Raw genomic sequence first — 21,851 nt, forward strand, 5'->3', positions numbered from 1 at the left:
GTTTCATGAACACTGACAGGGTCAAGGGGCACCGTCCCAACCGGTTTGAAGGAGGGATGGAGTGATGAGGCTGCCAGTGAGCTTGACTGGTTTGCAGGCTGAGTGAGGCTCTTCAGTCTCGGCTCCAGTCATCCTGCCTTTTCACCTACCTCATCCCTAAATCAGCTAACTGTGCCATCATGACATCTCACGATTAACTGTGGTATCTAATCTACGTCTTAAATCTCCTTGCATCGTTATTTTTTCATGGATCGTGAAGTCCCAAAGAGCCGGAAAGGACTCTTAAGTTACTTAAGTGCCTCATCATTTCATGTGGCTTCCTACTGCCGCTCACACAATTCTCTGACCACGGCTTCGAGCTTGTTTCTACAGGGTCAGCTCTCCCGTCCTGATCCACACCTCCTGAGGCGGCTTCTGGGAGTCCACGGAAGAACTGCCACACTCCCCAGGCGGGCACTACCACGTGCGCGGCTGCTGTCGGACTTGCAGGAAGTTTTTCCATTCCGGTCGCCCGGGTCCCGTTGCTGCCGCGAACTCGATCGCTGGGGTGGAAACGGAAAGCAAGCCGTGGTCTCGCCGGAGCCGGGTCTCCCGCGCGCAACTCGCCTCTCGCGACGCGGGGGCCGACGGGGGCCGGCGGGGGCTGGGGGTCTCGGGCGGCAGGCCCCGGCAGCCGGAGGGCGAGGGGGAGGGGGAGCGGGGCGGGGGGCGGGGCCGGGCGGTGGGCGGGGCCCGGCCGCCGGGACCTCCAATGGAACGCGGAGCCCGCGCTCGCCGGCGCGTGACGTGGCGGGGGGCTGGGGGCGGGCGGGGGCGCCGCGAGGCGGCGCTGTGCTCGCGCGCTGCGCGGCCGCGGGCAGTGCGGACCTCGGGCCTCCGGAGAGCGGCTGCGGGCGCCTCTCCCGCGGGCAGTGCTGCGGCGTCTCCCCGGCCCTGCCGCTTCGCCGAGTTCCTCGGGCGGGTCCCGGCTCCAGGTAACGCCGGTGCCCCCCGCCTTCTCCCTTCCCGCCCGGGTCCACCCGCCTCCAGCCGGGCTTCCCGCGCCGAGGGGCGGCGGCGCATCCGGGGGGCGGAGGCCCTGCGGGTCCCGGGGAGTGGGAGGCTGTGCGGAGAGCGCAGGGAAGGTCCCGGCAGGCGCCCGGGCTCCCGGCAGCCTTGTAAGCCTTGGGCGTTTGTTCGGTGCCCGTCACATCCTGAGGCATCTCTCAAGCTGGCAGTGAAGACAGTAATGAGTAAAGGGACATTTTATTCTTTAAAAAGCGAAGCGAAAAAATGCACCCAGCAAGTCAGCTTCTTACGAAGTTCGGAAAAGTGAGGAAAGAAGCAGAGCTCTGCAAAACATCGAAATTTATCTGGGCACCAAAGCCTTTAAGTAGGCCCTGAATTTATTTTTACATGTTATAATGTAGTTACTAAGTTTCTGTCGTTGCCCTTAAATATTTAAATTGCCGTACAATTAAATTATGTATACACACCCTCCACACGGAGGGCTCATTTTGAACTTGTAAATGGGAAACAACAAGCTTTGCTCTCTCTTTGCATTATTTACGTATAGGATAAGTTCATTGAAATCATTGGTCTTTTTATTCTTTTAATAGTTCCGTGGCCGCCATCTGTTTAAAACTTTTTTTTTCTTTCCGGACTGGTTGTCTTTTTCTCTCTTAATGCTTAACCTTTGAAGCATTCTTTTTTGCTTTCTCGAAGTTGGGAAAGATTGATGAATGGATTGTTAGGGAAGTTTATGTGCCCTCTAGGTATGAGAATGTACTTCTGACGGAATTTTGACGCATTTAAGAGTAATTGTTGTAGAAATGTGTTTATCTCCATGCATCACGAGCTTAGAACCCGTGAAAGATTTTACATTCTGTTAGGATAAAGAGCAGAATACTCAGTGAGTCCTTTAGCTCGTTTTGGGTCACTTTCCTCATGGCTTTCTGTGTTCAGGTTGCCCTGGCTTTATTTTTGTTCCTGGGAAAGCTCTTTCTCTTTCTTATCCTTTGGTTTTGAGGGATTCCCTCCACTTCCAATGCTTGGTCCTCTCCGGTTTCCTAGTCTCCTATAAATTCTTCAAATATATAAGCCCAGGTATTACTTCCCCAGGAAAGCCACACCGTGGTTAAGTTCTAACACTGTACTCTCTTTAGTAGAAGTTAATCATCAGTTGTAATGAGTTGTGTTAATTAGATGTTTTGTTTCCTCTACTACTATGTAAGTAGGTTGGGCTAGTTGTATTTTTCTCAGGGTCTTGGCAGATCCTGGTACAATGAAAGCATAAATGACTGGAGGACAGATGAAGGAACTTTTAAATAGGAAATATTACTTAAAGAAAAAACACTCAGTGTTCTGGAAGAGTGCTGCTTTCTCTGTGAAAGAAATGGAAAAAGTTTTTAGCAAAGGCCAGTCACGCTTGATATGTTAAATGTGAGACCTTTTGTTTTGTAACTTAGCACATAGGCTCAATGGTTACAGTAACCGTAGGGATATAAATGAGAATTTCTCCTTGTACTTTGGTTTTAATGGTTGCCTTGATGTCCCACTTTTTTGGTTTGAAGAAGTTGGAAGGTTGTACTAGAGCAATCCTTAGGAGAGAAAAGGGAGAAATTTTATGTTCCCCCCCCTCCCCAAACCTTAGGGAGATGTAGCGCTCATTTCCTTCTCCAGAGTGGGAGATCACTATTTGTTTTATGATTTATAGGTTCTTTTTGGAAACACTAACACTGCTGGCAGGCTAAAGTAGACATTTCTTTCCAACATGTTTGTTTTGTTTTCCTAAGGCAAATTTGATATTGTCACAACTGAATATTACAAAATTACAACACCCAGATTAGATTCTTAAGAAATTCTTGTTCAGTCAGTATGTCATTGTACTTTTAAATAGCTATCTATACTTTGTTTTATGCCACCTCCAGTGTAAATATTTCCACTGCCTTTTACTGCTGTTTGACTTGGAGTAAGTTAGCATTTCTAAATCTCCCACTTCTTTTAACATGGAAATGTTAAATGAAGTATATGTGATGCACTGACTGTGCTTCTTGACACTGTAAATCTTACTGGCTCAGTAAATATTAGTTCCGGGTTCCTTTACTGCCTGACCTCTTCAGAGATTAGTCTTATGATCACTGTTTTCACTTCCTCAACTCATCTTGCAACCCACTCCAATATATCCCTCTCCTCTTTATTGAAACTGTAAATGGTAATTGTTAGGACCTCAAATTGCTAAATATCCCATGTTGCCCTTTCATCCATTTTTCATCCTACTTGACTTTGCTGTAGTATTGGCCACAGATTACCTTTTCCTGAATCTTTTTTTTTTTCCCAAACATGTTTTATTTTATTTCTCTCCCCTTCCCCCTCTCCCCCCAGTTGTCTCCTCTCTGTGTCCATTCACTGTATGTTCTTCTGTGACTGCTTCTATCCTTATCAGCAGCATGGGAACCTGTGTCTCTTTTTGTTGTGTCATCTTGTTGTGTCAGCTCTCCGTGTGTGCGGCGCCATTCTTGGGCAGGCTGCACTTTCTTTCGCGCTGGGCGGCTCTCCTTATGGGGCGCACTCCTTGTGCGTGGGGCTCCCCTATGCGGGGGACACCCCTGCATGGCACGGCACTCCCTGCGCGCATCAGCACTGCGCATGGGCCAGCTCCACATGGGTCATGGAGTCCCAGGGTTTGAACCCCGGATCTCCCATGTGGTAGACGGACGTCCTATCCATTGGGCCAAGTCTGCTTCCCTCCTGAATCTTTTTGAAGGAAACCCCAAAGGGATCCCTCTGGCTTATCGCCCAGAGCAGATGAATTGGAGTCCACACTGGATTGTCATGAGAGAAAGCAGGTTTATTGACACAGGTGGAAGTACAGGAGATGGGGGTGTGTTAAATCTGCCTTCCCCAAACCATGGGGAGCAGGAATTTGTAAGGATTCAAACAGGAGAGTAGAGTGGTTACCATCACAATGGCAAGTATACACAAAGGTGAGAATAATCTTGAAATAACTATAAACAAAAGTAGGTTCTGTTTAGAATAACCACCACAACAGTAAGTTTACTCAAGGGTAAGATTAAGTCTAGAGTGACCATAACCAGGGCTGAGACCTGTTTAGAATGACTATGGTAATAGCAAGTCGAGGCTAAATCCAGCCAGTTTCAGCAATTTCAGATACTAACCTTTTGCTATTTTATAATAACAAAGGCATCTATATAATGATTTTGTAATCATAATTATTTGTTAATTCTTAATATTTAGTTACACTTCAGGCCCCATTTCACTTCAAAACAAACTGGACACTTTTGTTTATCACCTAAGCAACTAAAAGTATTTTAATGTTAGGTTATGGAGGACAGGACTGCGTCATTCAAGACCCAGGTGTTTGCAGAAAGCAAAGTGGGACTGAATTTAAATTTTTTGAAAAAAGATTTATTTCTCCCCCCTACACCCCCATTCCCCCTTGTCTGCCCTCTGTGTCCATTCACTGTGTGTTCTTCTGTATCTGCTTGTATTCTCATTAGGTGGCTCCAGGAACTGATCCTGGGACCTTCCTGAGTGGGAGAGAGGTGATTACTCTCTTGCACCACCTCAACTCCCTGTTGTGCTACATCTTCTTAGTTTCTCTCCTCTGTGTGTCTTGTTGCATCATCTTGCTGTGCCAGCTCTCCACGTTGGCTGGCACTCCTGTGCTAGACGGCATTCCCACACAGGGCAGCACTCCTTGCACAGGGCAGCATTCCCGTGTGGGCCGGCACTCCGTGTGGGCCAACTCGCCCTCACCAGGAGGCCCTGGGCATTGAACCCTGGACCTATATGGTAGATGGGTGCCCAGTTGGTTGAGCTACATCTGTTTCCCGGGTTGGGTTTAAATTGCTGTGGTTCAACACTCCTTGCTCCTGATTCTCCTCTATTCTCTACTAGGCCTTTTACGTGCCTCTTTTTTCCTGTTTGCAATATGTTACAGGGAAAGTTACTTAACTACCTGTAAAGTGAGGTAATAGGCTCTATTGCATAGGCTTTTATGAGGACTAACTGAGCTATAGCATGTGGTATATAAATGTTAGTTGTATTATTTCCTCTATAGCATCTTTTCTTGAAGTGTGATTTCCCTGAGGAACTTGCTGTGTCTTGTCCTTAACTTCCTCATGTATGCTGATGAATCCCAGATCTCTAGCCAGTGTCCAGATTTGTATGCACACTCAGCTGCCTGTTAATTTGGCTCTTAGTAACACTTTACCTTGTGCCTTTTTTTGAGTTATATTTTTGTAATTCTTAATTTATTATATACAGTTTGAACTTTATTTGCAGATTGCGTATTTGCTAATTTACCCCCTTGCTAAAATTTATTTGTAACACTACACTTGAGCAGTGTGTAGCAGTGTGTAGCAGTTTGATGTAATTGATGAATTCCAAAAAGAAATATTGGATTATGCTTGTAATCTGATCTGAACCTGGGCATGACTGAGTTATGATTAGGGTGTTGAGTGTGGGGACTCACAGATAAAAGGCATGGCGTAGAACAGAGTTGAGGGCTTTTAATGTTGGAGTTTTGATTTTGGAGTTTGATGCTGAAGACTTAAACTGGAGCCACGGGGAAGTAAGTTCACAGAGGAAAGAGAAGCCAGCCCCAGGAAGGAAGGAATCTTGAAGCCAGAGTAAAGCAAGCTCCAGGAACATAGGTACCCAGGAAGCCTGAGCCCTTGCAGAAGTCGGCAGCCATTTTTCTCCAAATAGACATTGGTTGAGGGAAGTAACTTATGCTTTATGGCCTGGTATCAGTAAGCTCCTACCCTAAATATATACCCTTTAAAAAAAACAACCAGTGTCTGGTATCTTGCATCAGCATCCCTTTGGCTGACTAATACAGGGTGCTTTCACATCATTCCTGGTTGTGTGGAGTGGTGAAAAACTTCATTTGCTCCACCCACCTTAGTTCAAACAAGGTGTTGCTGTGTGTGTGTGTGTGTTTTTTTTTTTCCCTCTTTCTTTTTTCTTTTTATTTGAGGTACTGTGGTCAGGGATTGAACCCAGGACCTCGTATATGGGAAGCCCATGCTCAACCAGTGAGCCACACTGGCTCCCCTGAGTTGTTTTTTTTGTTTGTTTGCTTGGTTTTAGGAGGCACCAGGCACCTAACTCGGGTGTTTTTTGTTGGAGGTTTTGCTGTTTAAAATGGCCCCCAATTGTATTGCTGTAGTGCTGAGCCCCAGAAGGCTGTGACGAGCCTTTCAGAAAAAATGCAAGTATTAGATAAGCTTGGTTCAGGCTTGAATTTTAGTGCTGTTGACTGTGAGATCACTGTTAATGAATCAGCACCTTATTTAATGGGCTCCAAAAATCTGCTCCCCCCAGTGCAGTTTATGGTTAAACTTGCTTAAACTTACGTTCTGAGTCTTTGTTTAAATGTTGCTCTAATACCAATCCCTGTATGTCGTCCTCTGTTGACAATGATTTACAATGACTTTATAGTATTGATTATACCTTATGCCTTGCTTGTTCATCTAAATTGTTCTTTAAAATGAGGGTTGTGTTTAAATAAATACCTTTGAAGCCAGCCATTTCTTTATAGGGGCTAATTCGTATTTGCTTCACTCAGAATATGTTTATTTTGTTTGTTTATTTTTTATTTATTTCTTCCCCCCCCACCCCGTTGTCTGCTCCGTGTGTCCTTCGCTTTGTGTTCTTCTGTGTCCATTTGTATTATCAGGCGGCACTGGGAAACTGTGTCTCTGTTTTGTTGGGTCACCTTGCTGCGTCAGCTCTCCCTGTGTGCAGTGTCACTCCTGGGCGGGCTGTGATTTTTTTCATCCGGGGCAGCTCTCCTTGCAGGGCACACTTCTTGTGCGTGGGGACATCCCTGCGTGGCAGGCACTCCTTGCGTGCAACAGCACTGCGCGTGGGCCAGCTCACCACACGGGTCAGGAGGCCCTGGGTTTGAACCCTGGACCCTCCGTATGGTAGGTGGCTGCTCTATCAGTTGAGCCACATCCACTTCCCAGAATATGTTTAAACATATGATTAAAAGAAAAGGAAGAGAATATGTATGTCATTAATTTCCACATTCCCTACGTATGGTGATAATTGTAAAACTTACTCAACCCAGTGCTTAGTTTAAAACTTTTTATATCTTCCCTAGAGAACACAATGGTGGGTGAGGAGACTTCCCTAAGAAATCGACTGTTGAAGTCCAGTGAAAATCTTGAGGAGGACGAAGACCAGAAAAACGCCATAAAGGAGTCCCTAAAGATTCCTAATAATGGTGAGACTTTTAATTTTTTGGAGTGAATTAATGGAATGAAGATAAAATTTACTTTTCTAGCACAGGAAATGCCATCTCTTTAGCTCTGTCTTTTATAAAAGAGTGCTACCGTTAGGTAGTGTAGAGATACTACCTATGATAGAGATAGTGGAAAGGAATAATTTAACTGCCATTCATAGTTGTGTTTAGATACTGTTGGTGATACTGGTGTGTAAATTCCTATGCATCTCCTAGAGGTGAACTTTATTACTTAAGTTGACTTAAGTTGACTTTGTAACATAATTTCAGTTTAGGATCTATATTACATAGCATTCTGTATATCTGATAACTTAAAAAAATTAGACGTGCTTCATCTTTTAGTTCCCTCCGTAGAGGTTGAATGAATTATCTGGATGTAAATTTTGAGAATGAATCTGGTCATGAAAAGTTCAGTGTCTCCCGTTCCACCCTCTTATTGTAATCCACCTGCCATTTAATGCACACTTTCTCCAGTGCTTGCCTCTCCATTGTCTGCATTTCATAGATACACCAGTATCATTTGGGGAGGTCTGAGATAATGCAACTCTGCCTGTGGCTGAATGGGTAAATGCAATTTTGAATTTCATTGTTAAGAAATCCATTGTTGTTGTAAATATAAGGCCATCTTTGAATCTAAAAAAGAAAATTTAGAAAAACAAAACTCTTGTTAAATCAGTGAACATTTATTGGATTTAGTGCATATTGCTATGCTTTACATCAGGGGTTCTTAACCTTTTTGTTCCATGCACTGCTTTGCCAGTCAGGGGAAAACCACAGACCCCTTACTAAGTTCATACTGTACTCTGTATTATTTAAGAAATATATCACACCTGCACCAACACATCCCCACAAGAATAATGTTTTTTTTTTAATTTAAATTCAAGCTTGTTGGTCCCTTGTTAAGAACCCCTGCTTTAGATACTGTTTTCATTTGCCAAAGGCTGCCAGTGCAATATACCAGAAATGGTTGGCTTTTATTAAGGGTGATTTTTATTTTATTTATTTATTTTTTTTGCAGTATTAGGGCCTGGGGAATGAACCTGGGACCTCTTATATGAAAAGCCAGTGCTCAACCACTGAACCACAATGGATTCCCTAAGCTGGTTTTTTTCATTTGTTTTGCTTGTTTTTGTGTTTGTTTTTTCCCAGGAGACAACCAGGAACTGGACCTGGGACCTCCCATGTGGGAGGTGGGAGCTCAACTGCTTGAGCCACATCTGCTCCCATAATGGGATTTTTATAGGGTAAAAGCTTACAGTTCCAAGGCTGCAAAAATATCCAAATCAAGGCATCATCAGGGGTGTTTTCTCACCAAAGGGTGGCTGCCAGCAGATTCTGGAGTACTGCCATGGGTCTCTCGATTGCTTTTTACTTTCTCCTTGAGCCCAGCTGTGGGTGAGCAGGCATTTCTCCTTGGGCATCTTCCCCTTGAGCCTCTTGGGGATTCTCTTGAACTGTAGGTGAACCTGGAGTCTTTTCTGTCTTATGGCAGGGTCAGGGCAGAACTCCTTTTTTCTGTCTCTGTCTCTCTTTTTTTTTTCCCTCATTCTTTATCAATTCATTCAGTCCTGGGAAATTTCCTTGGTCCACTCAGTCTTGTGTTAGCAATCTCATAACCAATTGGCTTCTTCACTAGACTTCTGGAATCTTTACTCAGCCCAGTAGTGTGGTCTTAAAGTTATTTAAGCTGTGTTAAGAGAAGTCTGTGCCCCAAAGTACTGGCATAGTCCTTTCTGTGGGTCTCCAAGACAGTTGTTTTTGTTGGAGACGAAGCATCTGGCCTGTAGCTGATTGCAAGTGTTTTTAGGGAAGCATCATAAAAAAAACCATCTGTTGATGACAAAAGACTTATAAGAGTCATTGTTAACTTATTACTGTTTTAGAATAGTAAAAGTTCTGATGAAAGTTCATAATAAAAATAATGCGATTGAGAAGGAATTTTGTTTCTGTGACATGTAAATTCTTTTCACCTTTTAAAAGATTTTTATTTTAAATCAATTTTATACGTATAAATAAAGCATACAATTCATTCAAAGTGTACAATAAATGGTATTTGATATGATCACATAGTTGTGCATACATCACTTCAGTCATTATTAGAACATTTTCATTATTTCAATAATAAATAAAAACAACCAAGAGGAAGTGGCTGTAGCTCAATCATTTGGGCTCCCGTCTACCATACGGGAAGCCCTGTGTTCGTGTCTTGGGGCCTCCTTGTGAAGGCAGGCTCACCTGCACGCTGGTGGAGTGCTGCCTAGCCTGCAAGTGCTGTGGGGAGCCAACTTAGCAAGGTGATGCAACAAAAAGGGAGACAACTAAAAACACAGAAGAGTGCACAGTGAATGGACACAGAGCACAGACAACAAGCAAGTGCAAGGGGGGGGATAAATAAAAATATATACAGACATACAGAAGAATGCACAGTGAATGGACACAGAGAGCAGACAGCAAGCAAGCCACAAGGTGGGGAGGGAATTAAAAAAAATCCAATAAAAAAAAAAACAACCACCAAGAAAACGCTTCACTTCTCAATCTCTGTTTCCCCTGTTGTACATAGCTGCTATTTCTGGTTATCCACAATTATTTATTTATTAAGCTATTTCACTGAGATATATTCACATACCCTACGATCTATCTAAAGTGAATAATCAATGGCTTTTTGTATAATCAATGTTGTGCATTCATCATGACAAAAAATTTTAGAACTATTTCATTATTCCAAAAAGAAAAACTCCACACCCCTTAGTATGCCCTCCCTAGCCCTATGTAACTGCTAATCAAATTTCATCTTTATAAATTGATTTGCATTTTATGTAAATGAATTATATAATATGTTACATAGTATATTTAGTTCATAGTAGTGTAATCATACAGTATTTGTCCTTTGTGTCTGGTTTGTTTCAACATAATGTCCTCCAGGTTCATCCATGTTGTCATATGCTTTATCACTTCATTTTTTCTTATACACAATATTCCATTGTGTATATACCGGTTTGTTTATCCATTCATCAGTTGATGGACATCTGGGTGGTTTTCCAACTTTTGGCAATTGGGAATAATGCCACTATGAATTTTCTCTGTATCTCTTTCTTTCATTGTGTTCCCAGTTTATATAAGACCCAAAAGGAGGATGGAAACCAACCTGGGTCATACCTTATTGACTTAGTCCAATCAAAAACCCTAAAATGATCTAATCAAGGGTCCCTTAGCTGAATGTAATGCAATCAAAGGACCCCATACCTATAGGAATGGATTAGTTCAAGAATATGTTTTCTGGGATTCACAAAATTCAAATGATCACAGATACTATATTCATTTTTATTAATTGTCAACTAGCCTATCAGTATTTATTGAGGTGACCTGCTAGGTGCTGAGGGTACAGCAGTGATCAAGATAGGCAGGTGTTTTTCCTCATGGAATAACTAGTTAAATGAAGGAGAAACCCCTCTGCCAAACTACACACAGAATTAGATTACTACAAGTGCTACTGATTGTTCATAGTAGATTTAATGAGTATGACAAGAGAAATAGAGTGTACCTAACTTAGTTAAGTGGGATAGAGAAAGCTTTTTACCCATTCAACTGGACTAAAAATTTTGGGATAATGGGAGAGATGAGGGAGTTTTATTAGTTCTTAAATCTAAATTAGCTGAGTGCATGAATACAAAAGTTGACACAGTGTTTCTTATTAAGGTCAAGGTTTACTGGTTTAGGGTTCACTGTGTTATAGAAAGCTTTTTTTATCCTCTAGGTTTCCTTCTAGTAACATATAATACAAAACTTCCCCTTTCAACAACACGCACATACTTCAGCGTTATTAATTATAATTACAATAATGTGCTACCATCACTGCTGTCCATTTCCAAAGAATTACAATCAACTTAATTTTATATTCTGCACAGAATTAAGTATCAGTTCCCCATTCTGTACCCCCATTCTGTTTCCTTGTAAACTATCTTCTAGATTCTACCTCTGAGTTTAATTATTATAATTAATTCATATTGGTGAGATCAAACAATATTTGTTCTTTTGTGTTTGGCCTATTTCATTCAACATAAGACCTGTGAGGTTCATTCATGTTGTGGTGTCAGTACTTCATTCCTTCTTAACAGCTGAATAATATTCCATCTTATGCATATATACCACATTTTGTTTGTCAGTTCTCTGTTGCTGTAACTTTTTTTTTTTTTTAAGATTCATTTTATTTATTTCACTCCCCTTCCCCCCCATTTTCTGCTCTCTCTGTGTCCATTTGCTCTGTGTTCTTCTGCGTCTGCTTGCATTGTCTGGTAGTACTGGGAAACTTCGTCTCTTTTTTGTTGGGTCATCTTGCTGCGTCAGCTCTCCATATGTGTAGCACCACTCCTGGGTGGGCTGTGCTTTTTTCACGTGGGGCGGCTCTCCTTGCACGTGGGGCACCCCTATGTGGGGGCATCCCTGCATGGCATGGCACTCCTTGTGCATGGCAGCACTGCATGTGGGCTAGCTTACTGCATGGGTCAGGAAGCCCTGGGAGTTGAACCCTGGACCCTCTATATGGTAGACGGATGCTCTCAGTTGAGCCACATCCACTTCCCAGTTGCTGTAACTTGGGTTGCTTCAAATTTTGTGAATAATGCTGATGTGAACATTGGTGTGTGTATATCTGTTCATGTTCCTGCTTTCAGTTCATTGGGGTATATAACTAGGATTCTGAATCATATGATAGTTATATACTTACCTTTCTAAGGAACTTCCAAACTGTCTTCCACAGCAGCCGCACCACTTTACATTCCCACCAACAGTGAATGAGTGTTGCTATTTCTTCATACCCTTTTCAGCAGTTGTAGTTTCCTGTGTTTTTGTTTGTTCTTATAAAATTTTACTGTAGTATATCATTCACACATGAACATGCATAAGGGTATAAGTGTAACAAACAAGTGTACACTGAATGTTGTAAACTTACTGAACAAACTTGCATATCATCCTACAGGGTTCCCATACATCAGTCCTGCACCAAAACCTTGCATTGTTGTGAAACGTCTGTTACAAACTCTGCAAGAGCGTCATCAATATAACTATAGCCCATATCCTTCACTTAGTGTGTTTTTTCCCCTGAACCCACTCAATTAGTAACACCTGTATTAATATATTATTTGCTGTTGTTCAAGAGAAAATGTTCTGTTTGTCCTGTTAACCACAGTCCCTCATCCACCACTGAATTCTCTGTGTTATAAGTCCCATGCTTTGTACAAACCATTCAAAGTGTACACTCACTGGCTCTTAATTTCATCACAGGGTTGTGCTGTCATCACCTCAGTCAATTTTAGAATGTTTTTATTACTCCAAAAGGCAAAATCCCATACCCCCCCATGCCTCTGTTGTTATCCCTTAGTATTGAAATAATATCTTCTTGCCATTGCTGCAAAATGTTATAAAATTATTGATTGTCCTTAAGTTACATTAGTTTAATTTTCCCATGTATCTCCATATTCTTAGCACTTGGTAAAAGAACATTCTTATATTTATACTGTTAACCACAGTCTTCATAAACCACCAGAATCACTATGTTATACATTCCCTAGATTATTCCCTAGTGTCCTTTCCATGACATTTATGCCCACATTCTACCCCTTTCGGCCACAGTCACATTTATAAATCAGCAGTGTTTGTTATACTCGTAATGTATTACTCTTAACTCTATTTCATTTCCACACCTTCACATCTGGTCCTGGGCTTTTCATTTTTGGGAAGTTTTTAATGATTGTTTCAATCTTTTCACTTGTGATTGGTTTGTTGACGTCTTCTATTTATTCTAGGGTCATTGGACGTTGTTTGTGTGTTTCTAGGAATTTGTCCATTTCATCCATGTTGTCTAGATTTTGGTGTAAATAGTTGTTCATAGTATCCTCTTATGATTTTTCTTGTTTCTGCAGGGTCAGTTTCATTTGTTTCTGCTCTGGTCTTTATTAAATTTCTTTCCTTTAGCTTGGTTTGGGATTAGTTTGCTGTTCTTTTTCTAGTTCCTCCAGTTGTGCAGTTAGGGCTTCTTTTTAGCTCTTCTTTTTTTGTGTAAGCAGTGAGGGCTATAAATTCCTTTCAGGGTAAATTCACAACCATATTCTGATGCCTAGACATCAACAAAAAATTATAAGCCATTCTGTAAAACAGGAAGCGATGACCTAGCCAAAGGAACACACCAAAAATCCTGACAAAACACAGGATTTAGGACAACTTATCAGTGATAATCACACACATCTCCAAAATTAGTTCATGGAGTTTAGGGGAAATATCACTAAAGAGGTAAAGAATATTAAGAAGGCACTGGGTGCATATAAAGAACAGTTAGAAAGTCTGCAGAAAAAACTAGCAAAACATATGGAAATGAAAGACACAATGGATGAGATAAAAAATGCAATAGAAGCATGTAACAGCACATTTGAATTGATGGAAGACAGAATTAGTGACTTGGAGGACTGAATATCTGAACTTGGAAAGAAAGGAAGACAAGGAGAAAAGAATGGAAAGAATGGAACAGAGTCTCAGGGAATTGATTGACAATGCGAAATGCACAAACATATGCATTACAGATGTCCCAGAAGGAGAAGAAAACTGAATAGGGGCAGAAAGAATATTTGAGGAGATAATGACCAAAAACTTCCCTCCCCTTAAGAAAGACATAAATATTAATATCCAAGGACAGCATACCCCAAACAGAATAAATCTGAATAGAACTACTCGAATACACCTATTATTAAGAATGACAAATACCAGAGATAGAGAATTCCAAAAGCAGCAAGAGAAAAGCAATGCATCACATACAAAGGAACCTCAGTAAGACTAAGTGCCAATCTTTCAACAGAAACCATGGAGAAGAGAAGAAAGTGGTATGATGTGTTAAAGGTACTGAATGAGAAAAACTGCCAGCCAAGAATTCTTTATCTGGCAGAACTGTCTTTCAAAAATGCGGGTAAGTTTAAAGTTCACAGACAAATGAAAAATGAGAGAGTAGGTTACCAAACACTGTTTATTAAACACTGGTTGTTTAATATTGTGTTGTTTAAATCCTGTACATTTGTGAGTTTTCCAGTCTCCGCCCATTATTGATTTTATTGATTTCCAGCTTCATTCCATTGTGGTCAGAGAAGTGTTTTATATAATTTCATTCCTTCTGAGTTCATTGAGACTTGTTCTGTGATCTTACATATGATCTATCCTGGAGAATGATCCATGAACACTCAAGAAAAATGTGTATCCTGGTGTTTTGGGGTGTGGTATTCTGTATATGTTTGTTCATTCATAATATTGTTTGACAGCTCTGTTTCCTTATTGATTTTCTGTCTAGATAGTCTATCTTCCGCTGAGAGCTGTGTATCAAAGTTCCCTACTATTGTGGAGAAGTCTGTTTTTTCCTTCAGTTTTGTCAGTGTTTGCCTCATGTATTTTGGGGCACCTTATTTAGTTGCATAAATGTTTGTAATTGTTCTTTCTTCTTGGTAGATTGCTTCTTTCAATAATAGTGCCCTTCTTTGTCTCCTGTAAGAATTTTGCATTTAAAGTCTATTTCGTATATTAGTATAGTTACTCCTACTCTTTTTTGGTTACTATTTGCTTGGAATAACATTTTCCAACCTATCACTTTAAACCTATTTGTGTCTTGAGTCTAAGGCAGGGGTTCTTAAGAAGGAGTCCATGAGCTTGAATTGAAATTCAGATAAACATTATTCTTGTGGGGATGTGTTGGTAGAGGTGTGATATAGTTATTAAATAATATACAGTATAGTGTGGACTTAGTAAGGGGCGTGTGGATCTTGGAACCAAAAAGGTTAAGAACCTGTGGTCTAAGGTATGTCTCTTATAGATAGCCTATATATGGATCATGTATTTTTTTTAATCCATTCCCTATTAATAGGCATTCATTTTTCAATACTTTATAGTACATGGCTAGGGTTTAGAAGATATGTTATTTATCAGTCATGTTGCAGTGTGCAAAATGTTTTATTTCTTTGAATCTTAGCATCTTTATTTATAAAATAATAATAACTACCCTGCTTATTTCAGTGGGTTGTTACAATGAATAAATGGAAATGATATATGGTAATTCCTTTATAAATGTTAAAATTTCTGTAGCAAATTAATTTTTTAAAGATTTATTTTATTTATGTATGTTTTTATTTATTTATTTCTCTCCCCTCTCCCCCAGTTGTCTCCTCTCTGAGTCCATTCACTGTGTTCTTCTGTGTCTGCTTGTTTTCTTGTCAGCAGCACTGGGAATTTGTGTCTCTTTTTGTTGTGTCATCTTGCTGTGTCAGCTCTGCATGTGTGCAGTGCCACTCCTGGGCAGGCTGTACTCTTTGTGCAGAGCGGCTCTCCTTATGGGGCGCTCTCCTTGTGTGTGGGGCTCCCCTACGCGGGGCCACCCCTGTGTGGCACAGCACTCCTTGTGCACATCAGTACTGCACGTGGGCCAGCTCACCACACAGGTCAGGAGGCCCTGGGTTTGCACCCTGGACCTCCCATGTGGTAGGCGGACACTCTTATCAGTTGAGCCAAATCTGCTTCCCATTCTGTAGCATATTTAAAGAGCATGAGGATTTAGAAATTTGGTGGCTATAGTGACCATACAGAGAGAAGGATTGCAGAAAGGAGTTGGGGGAAGCAAATGTGGCTCAAGTGATAGAGCGTCTGCCTGCCATATAAGTGGACCTGGGTTCAATCCCTGGGGCCTCCTGGTGAAAAAGAAGAGAAAGGATGCTCATGCAGTGAGCCAGTACCCATGCGAGTACCCACGTGGTGAGCCAGTGCCCAGGCAAGTGAGTTACGCAGCAAGATGATGACGCATGAAAAGAGAGACAAAGGGAGAGTCAAGGTGAAGTGCAGCAGAAACCAGAAACTGAGGTGGTGCAGTTGACAGGGAACCTCTCTCCATATCAGAGGTCCCCAGGATTGAATCCCGGTGAATCCTACAGGAGAGAAAATGAGATGAGAAGACAGCATAGACAGCAAAAACAGCAGGGCAGGCAGAGGGGAAGGGGGAAAAGAAATAAATAAAAATAAAAATAAATTTGAAAAAGAAAAAAGAAAGGAGTTGGGAATGAACTGTAGTGATAAAGTGAAGATAGAAAGTGTAGGCCACTTTATGAGAGCTTTTTATGATAAAGGAATAGAACAGAATTGTAGGCGCCCATGAGGAGTAAAAAGATCATTGGAGTGGGTTATTTGTTTTATAGTAGTGTATCCCAATGTTCAGTTATTCATTATTTTTGCCAGTATCTATATATCACATTGTTATTATGGAACATTACAAAAATCTAATCACTTTAAAAAACAGCTTAGTGTCATCTTAAGCAATAAGTTCTAAGAAGTCTTGGATTTGATGGTCTCTTACATTTTTTCTAAAATATTAGATACATAACATTTAAACAATTAATGTTGGTGGTACCACAGATTTAACTTTAATACCACTAATGACATTTATGTCATAGTTTCAGAAACATCATTGGTAGAGAATAGGTTGTATCTGAATATAAATGTGGACATATAAATGATTCAGTGAGGGAAGAACTTTTTTAATAGTTTCTCAATGGATGTGGGAAGAATCAAGAATAACTGAAGGATTATCCTTGAAAAAAAGATATGTTACACCTTCCTCTAGACAGGAACAGTGTAGAAGAGGATTAAAGGTAATAAAAATTAAGAGTACTAGAAGACATTCAAGGAGTTGGTACCAAAAGTTAACAACTAAAGGTTGTTTGGTAGTCCTTGAGTTTAGGAGGGTGGAAGGGGTTTGGAACTATGGTTGTGAAGAACATTGCAGAAATTTGTCAAGAGGTACAGACACACATTGCATTTTATCATTGTGGGAGTCTGGCCAAGGCTTGACATTTCATCTCAATTTAGTCCCATATTTCTAAGTATTTCAGCAGTGCATGGCCATTTGGAATTAGAGAAAGCTCATAGATAGGCAGTGTCTGGGGTTGGGTGTGGCGTGGTGGGTTTAGAAAATGGTGGTGATGAGGATGGGATAGAAATAAAGAGAGGTTGTGAAGCGGACTTGGCCCAGTGGTTAGGGCATCCGTCTACCACATGGGAGGTCTGCGGTTCAAACCTTGGGCCTCCTCGACCCGTGTGGAGCTGGCCCAGGCTCAGTGCTGATGCACGTAAGGAGTGCCCTGCCACGCAGGAGTGTCCCCCACGTAGGGGAACCCCATGCAGAAGGAGTGCGCCCCATAAGGAGAGCTGCCCAGTGTGAAAAAAAGTGCAGCCTGCCTAAAAATGGCGCTGCCCACACAGAGAGCTGACACAAGATGACGCAACCAAAAGAAACACAGATTCCTGTGCCGCTGACAACAACAAAAGTGGACAAAGAAGACACAGCAAATAGACACAGAGAACAGACAACCGGGGCTGGGGGGTTGGGGGGAAGGGGAGAGAAATAAATACATCTTTAAAAAAAAAAAAATAGTAATATTTAAAAAAAATACAGAGTTGGTAAATCTAGTCTTGATAAGGAGAATTGGTACCAAAATAATTTCCTTCAGAAGAGAAACTTTCTTTTCTTATGTTTCTGTTCAGAGTAATGAAACCTTTCTTAGAGATTCCCCAAAAAGATTGTCATGTCTCATTGGCCAGAAATAGGTGACAGGTTTTGCTAGATATGTTGATTTTTGCCGTTCTACCCTACTTTGTGCCCTGGCAGGCTGACCTTATGGACTGTATCTATAGGGTTCCGTAGTATCTCGTGTCTGATAGGGCATGGACAATGGGGGGCTAGGGCAAGAGATCCCAGGGTAGAAAGTGAAGTGGGCATATTTATAACTTAGGCTCCCTTCCTGCTAGGTGGCATTACTCCTGTTTTGTTTTTTTAAATTTAGATTGATTTTATTTATTTCCCCCCCTTCTCCTCCTCCTGCCCTTTTGTTTTTGCTGTCTGTGTTGTCTTTTCTTCTCATTTTTTCTCCTCTAGGATTCAGTCCCGGAGACCTCTGATTAGGAGAGAGGTTCCCTGTCAACCGCACCTCCTCAGTTCCTGGTTTTTCTTGTACTTCACCTTGACTCTCCCCTTGTCTCTCTTTTGATGCGTCATCATCTTGAATCAATTGCGAAGGGCACTGGCTCACCACGGGGGCACTCATGTGAGCCCTGACTCACCACGCAGGCTCTGGCTTGCCATATGGGCCTGTTTTCTCTTCTTTCTGACAGGGGGCCCCAGGTATCGAACCCAGTTCCTCCCATATGATAGGTGGAAGCTCTATCAGTTGAGCCACATCCACTTCCCCATTACTCCTGTTCTCTCCAAGAAGTTCTCTCTGGGTTCTGGTAACCATTTCCATTCCTTGCTCTTGCAGGCTTAAGAAAAGTAATAGCTTTCCTTAAGTTTGTACTATTCCTGGAATTCCACACCATCTTCTGTTTCTTTTCTTAAACTCTGCCCACACATTTATAGACAGGACCTTTTTAAAAAACTTCTACCAATAAGCCAACTTGAGTGGGCCATCTTTAGGCTGCCCGTACATTGATGCACATACTCATTCATAATTCAGTTACTGGCAAGGGAAATGAAACACGTACCTTTGCTGGAGAAGCAAGGAACATGCTCACCATAGTTATGATAGATGATAAAATAGTGTGTACATGTCAGTTATATTTGCCAGCTACTTTTATAGTAAATTTAGCCATCTAGAACAGAGGTTGGCAAACTCCAGCTCACGAGTTATATTTGGCCTGCCGCTGGCCTGCTGCCAACTCACAAGCTAAGAATGGATTTACATGTTAAAGTAGTTGAGAAAAGAAAGATTATTACTTTGTAGAATTATAGAAATCCACATTTCACTGCCCATAGTTGGTTTTTGGTATAAATGCTGCTTTTATGCTATGACAGCATAGTTTAGGCATAGTTGAATAATTATAAAGTAGTTGCAGACCATATGGCCCATTGACATACTTCCTATCTGGCCTTTCACAGAAAAAGTTTGCTGGCCCCTGATCTAGAACTATATTCTATATGGTAGCTTATAACCACATGTGGCTGCTGAGCACTTAAATTGTGACACATCTGAATTGAGGTGTACTCTAAGTATAAAATACACACCAGATTTCACAGAATATACACACTTTCACATGATTTTACATGTTTAATTTTTCTTTTTAAATTTTATTTTTCTTCAAAAATTTTGCCGTTTTAACCATTTTCATATGTACATTGAAAATTCAGTGGCATTAATTACATTAATAATTTTGTGCAACTATCACCACCATCCCTTATAAAAACCTTTTCAGCATCCAAAGGAAAACTCAGTATCTATTAATCATTAACTCCTGTTACCCTTGCACTTCCCCCAGACCCTGGCAACCACTAATCTACTTTGTCTCTATGAATTTGCTTATTCTAGATATTTTATATAAGGGGAATCATGTAATATTTGTTCACTTGCGTCTGGCTTATTTTACTCATTAAAGAGTTTTCAGGGTTCATCCATGTTGTCACATTATCAGGGTTTCGTTCTTTTTCACGGTTGAGTAATATTCCATTGTATGCATATACCACATTTTGATTATCTATTCATTTTTCAGTGGACACTTGAGTTGTTTCTACCTTTTTGCTATTGTGAATAATTCTTTTTCAACTTTTAATTCTTTTGGGATATACCTATGAGTGGAATGTTCAGGTTATATGTAGTTCTACCTTTATAACCTTTTGAGAAACTGTGAAGCTGTTCTGCATAGCAGCTGCCCATTTTGCTTTCCCCTCATAGCAGTGTGTGAACAGTCCATTTTCTTCACATCCTCATCAACAGTTTTTATTTTCTGCTTCTTTAATAATAACCACTTCTCTGGGTGTGCAGTAGTATCTCATTAGTTTGTTTTTGTTTTTGTTTTTGTTTTATTTTCCCTTAAGCATTGGGGATACAGCAGTGAATTAGCAAAACAAACAAATCCCTGTTCTCAAGAAGCTTACATTCTCCTGGGAGAGATACAGGCAACTAGTAAAATAAATAAATGAAATATTTAGGTGAAGTGGTGGTTTTAAGTGCTTTGGAGAACAATAAAGCAGGGAAGACGGTAGGGAGTATTGGGATAGATTGTAGCACACACCAGAGCTGAAGGTCCCTGGACAGTCATGGGCTCAGCTCCATTGCCCAAAAGGGTGGAGGGTGAGATGGGGGAGAAACTTGGAAATCAGAGACTGTTATCATCAGTCATGGGTCCTTCTGTGTGTGATGGCAGCACACCCTACTAAGCAATTCACAAAGTCTTTTAGCTTCTTGGACCCCTTGCGCGATGCTTTGAAGCCGAAAGACATGGCAGAGTTTAATATCCACTTTATAGACTGGAAAGCTGAGACCGTAAAGAGGGGAGGCAGCATGCTAGGGCAATGCTGCAGATGATGGCTAGTGTGATGACTAGAGCTTGAGTGTTCAACAGCCTAACCCAAGACTATTTTTGCTGGACCAATGGGTTTATCGCCAAGCCTGCAAATTCACTTTTACCTTGAACACTGTCTTATAGTAGGCTACATAAGTGACTTGTCTTACACACCTGGGAAACTATATGGTTTATTTTATTTCTAACATGAACCTCAGGAGATTATGGTATGTATCCCAGATTTGAAATGTTTTCAGAAAGTCACTAATGCTCAATGTGTCTATTGAGTGAATTGGTCAGACCCCTTCCTTGGTGGTGGAACAGACCTAAGGGTACAGGCATGTGGCTCTTCAAAGACTGGCTTCTCCAGCCCACCAAGTCACCCTCCAGGAAGTGCAGAAGTTTGGAAGCACAGGCCTATGGCTTGGGGCAGCCCAAAAAGCTTCTTATGGAGGCAGTGAGTCTTCTGCCTCTTCTGGATATGGATTACACACCTACAAATAGGTCTTGTGTTTGGGTAGAGGTTTCTGGCCAGTTTAAACCCCAAGCTGCTTGCTGGAAAGTTCCTTAGGCAGTGAGTGGAGCTGAGCTGTCAGCCCTGCAAGAAGTAGAAGGTTGATGGTCCCTCTAATCCCCAAGCTTGACCCTGGAGACATCAGTTCTCAGTGCTTGGAAAGGATGTTATTGAGGTTCTGATTGCCCTTAAAGATGCCAGGCTCTCTGTTTCCCTGGGAGTCTCCTTTGTGCTATTTCTGCCTAGAACACTTGCCTCTAGCTCATCATGACATGCCCACTCTTATCCCTCAGGTGTCACTTCATTGTTAGTCCTCACAGAGTCCTCACATCACCAAAAGAAGTAACTGTCCCCTGTTCTTTTCCATCACTGTAGCCATTTTCCTCCTTGGTGCTTTTTAAAAGCAGTTTAATTGAGGTATGTTCACATACCATACATCAAATCTATCCAAAGTGTACAATCACTGACTTTTAGTATCATCACAGTGTTGCGCATTCATCACAACAAAAATAGCCACTGCTATGGGTGTGTAGTGGTATCTCTTTGTGGTTTTGATTTGCACTTCCTTAGTAATTTATGTTGAATATCTTTATGAGCTTACTGACCATTTGTGTATGCTAGAGATTTGTCTATTTAGCTCCTTAACCAGATACGATTTGTAACTATTTTCCCCAATTTTGTAGATTTCTTTTCACTTTCTTGATAATATCCTTTGCAAACAAAGATTTAATTTTG

General features: G+C 41.3%; 1 protein-coding gene across 1 annotated transcript in view; it reads left to right on the top strand.

The window, feature by feature from the left end:
* Positions 1-797: 797 nt before the first annotated feature.
* LOC101439724 (sterol O-acyltransferase 1) overlaps positions 798-21,851 on the top strand; it is a 91,978-nt gene continuing 70,924 nt past the window's right edge. The window contains exons 1-2 of the mRNA XM_004478235.4: positions 798-974; positions 7,115-7,237. Of these exons, the coding sequence (XP_004478292.1) occupies positions 7,123-7,237 (115 nt within the window). The 5' untranslated portion in view covers positions 798-974; positions 7,115-7,122. The remainder of the gene's footprint in view (positions 975-7,114; positions 7,238-21,851) is intronic.

This window comes from Dasypus novemcinctus, chromosome 13 (genome assembly GCF_030445035.2).
Source record: "Dasypus novemcinctus isolate mDasNov1 chromosome 13, mDasNov1.1.hap2, whole genome shotgun sequence".
In the NCBI taxonomy this organism is placed as follows: domain Eukaryota; kingdom Metazoa; phylum Chordata; class Mammalia; order Cingulata; family Dasypodidae; genus Dasypus; species Dasypus novemcinctus.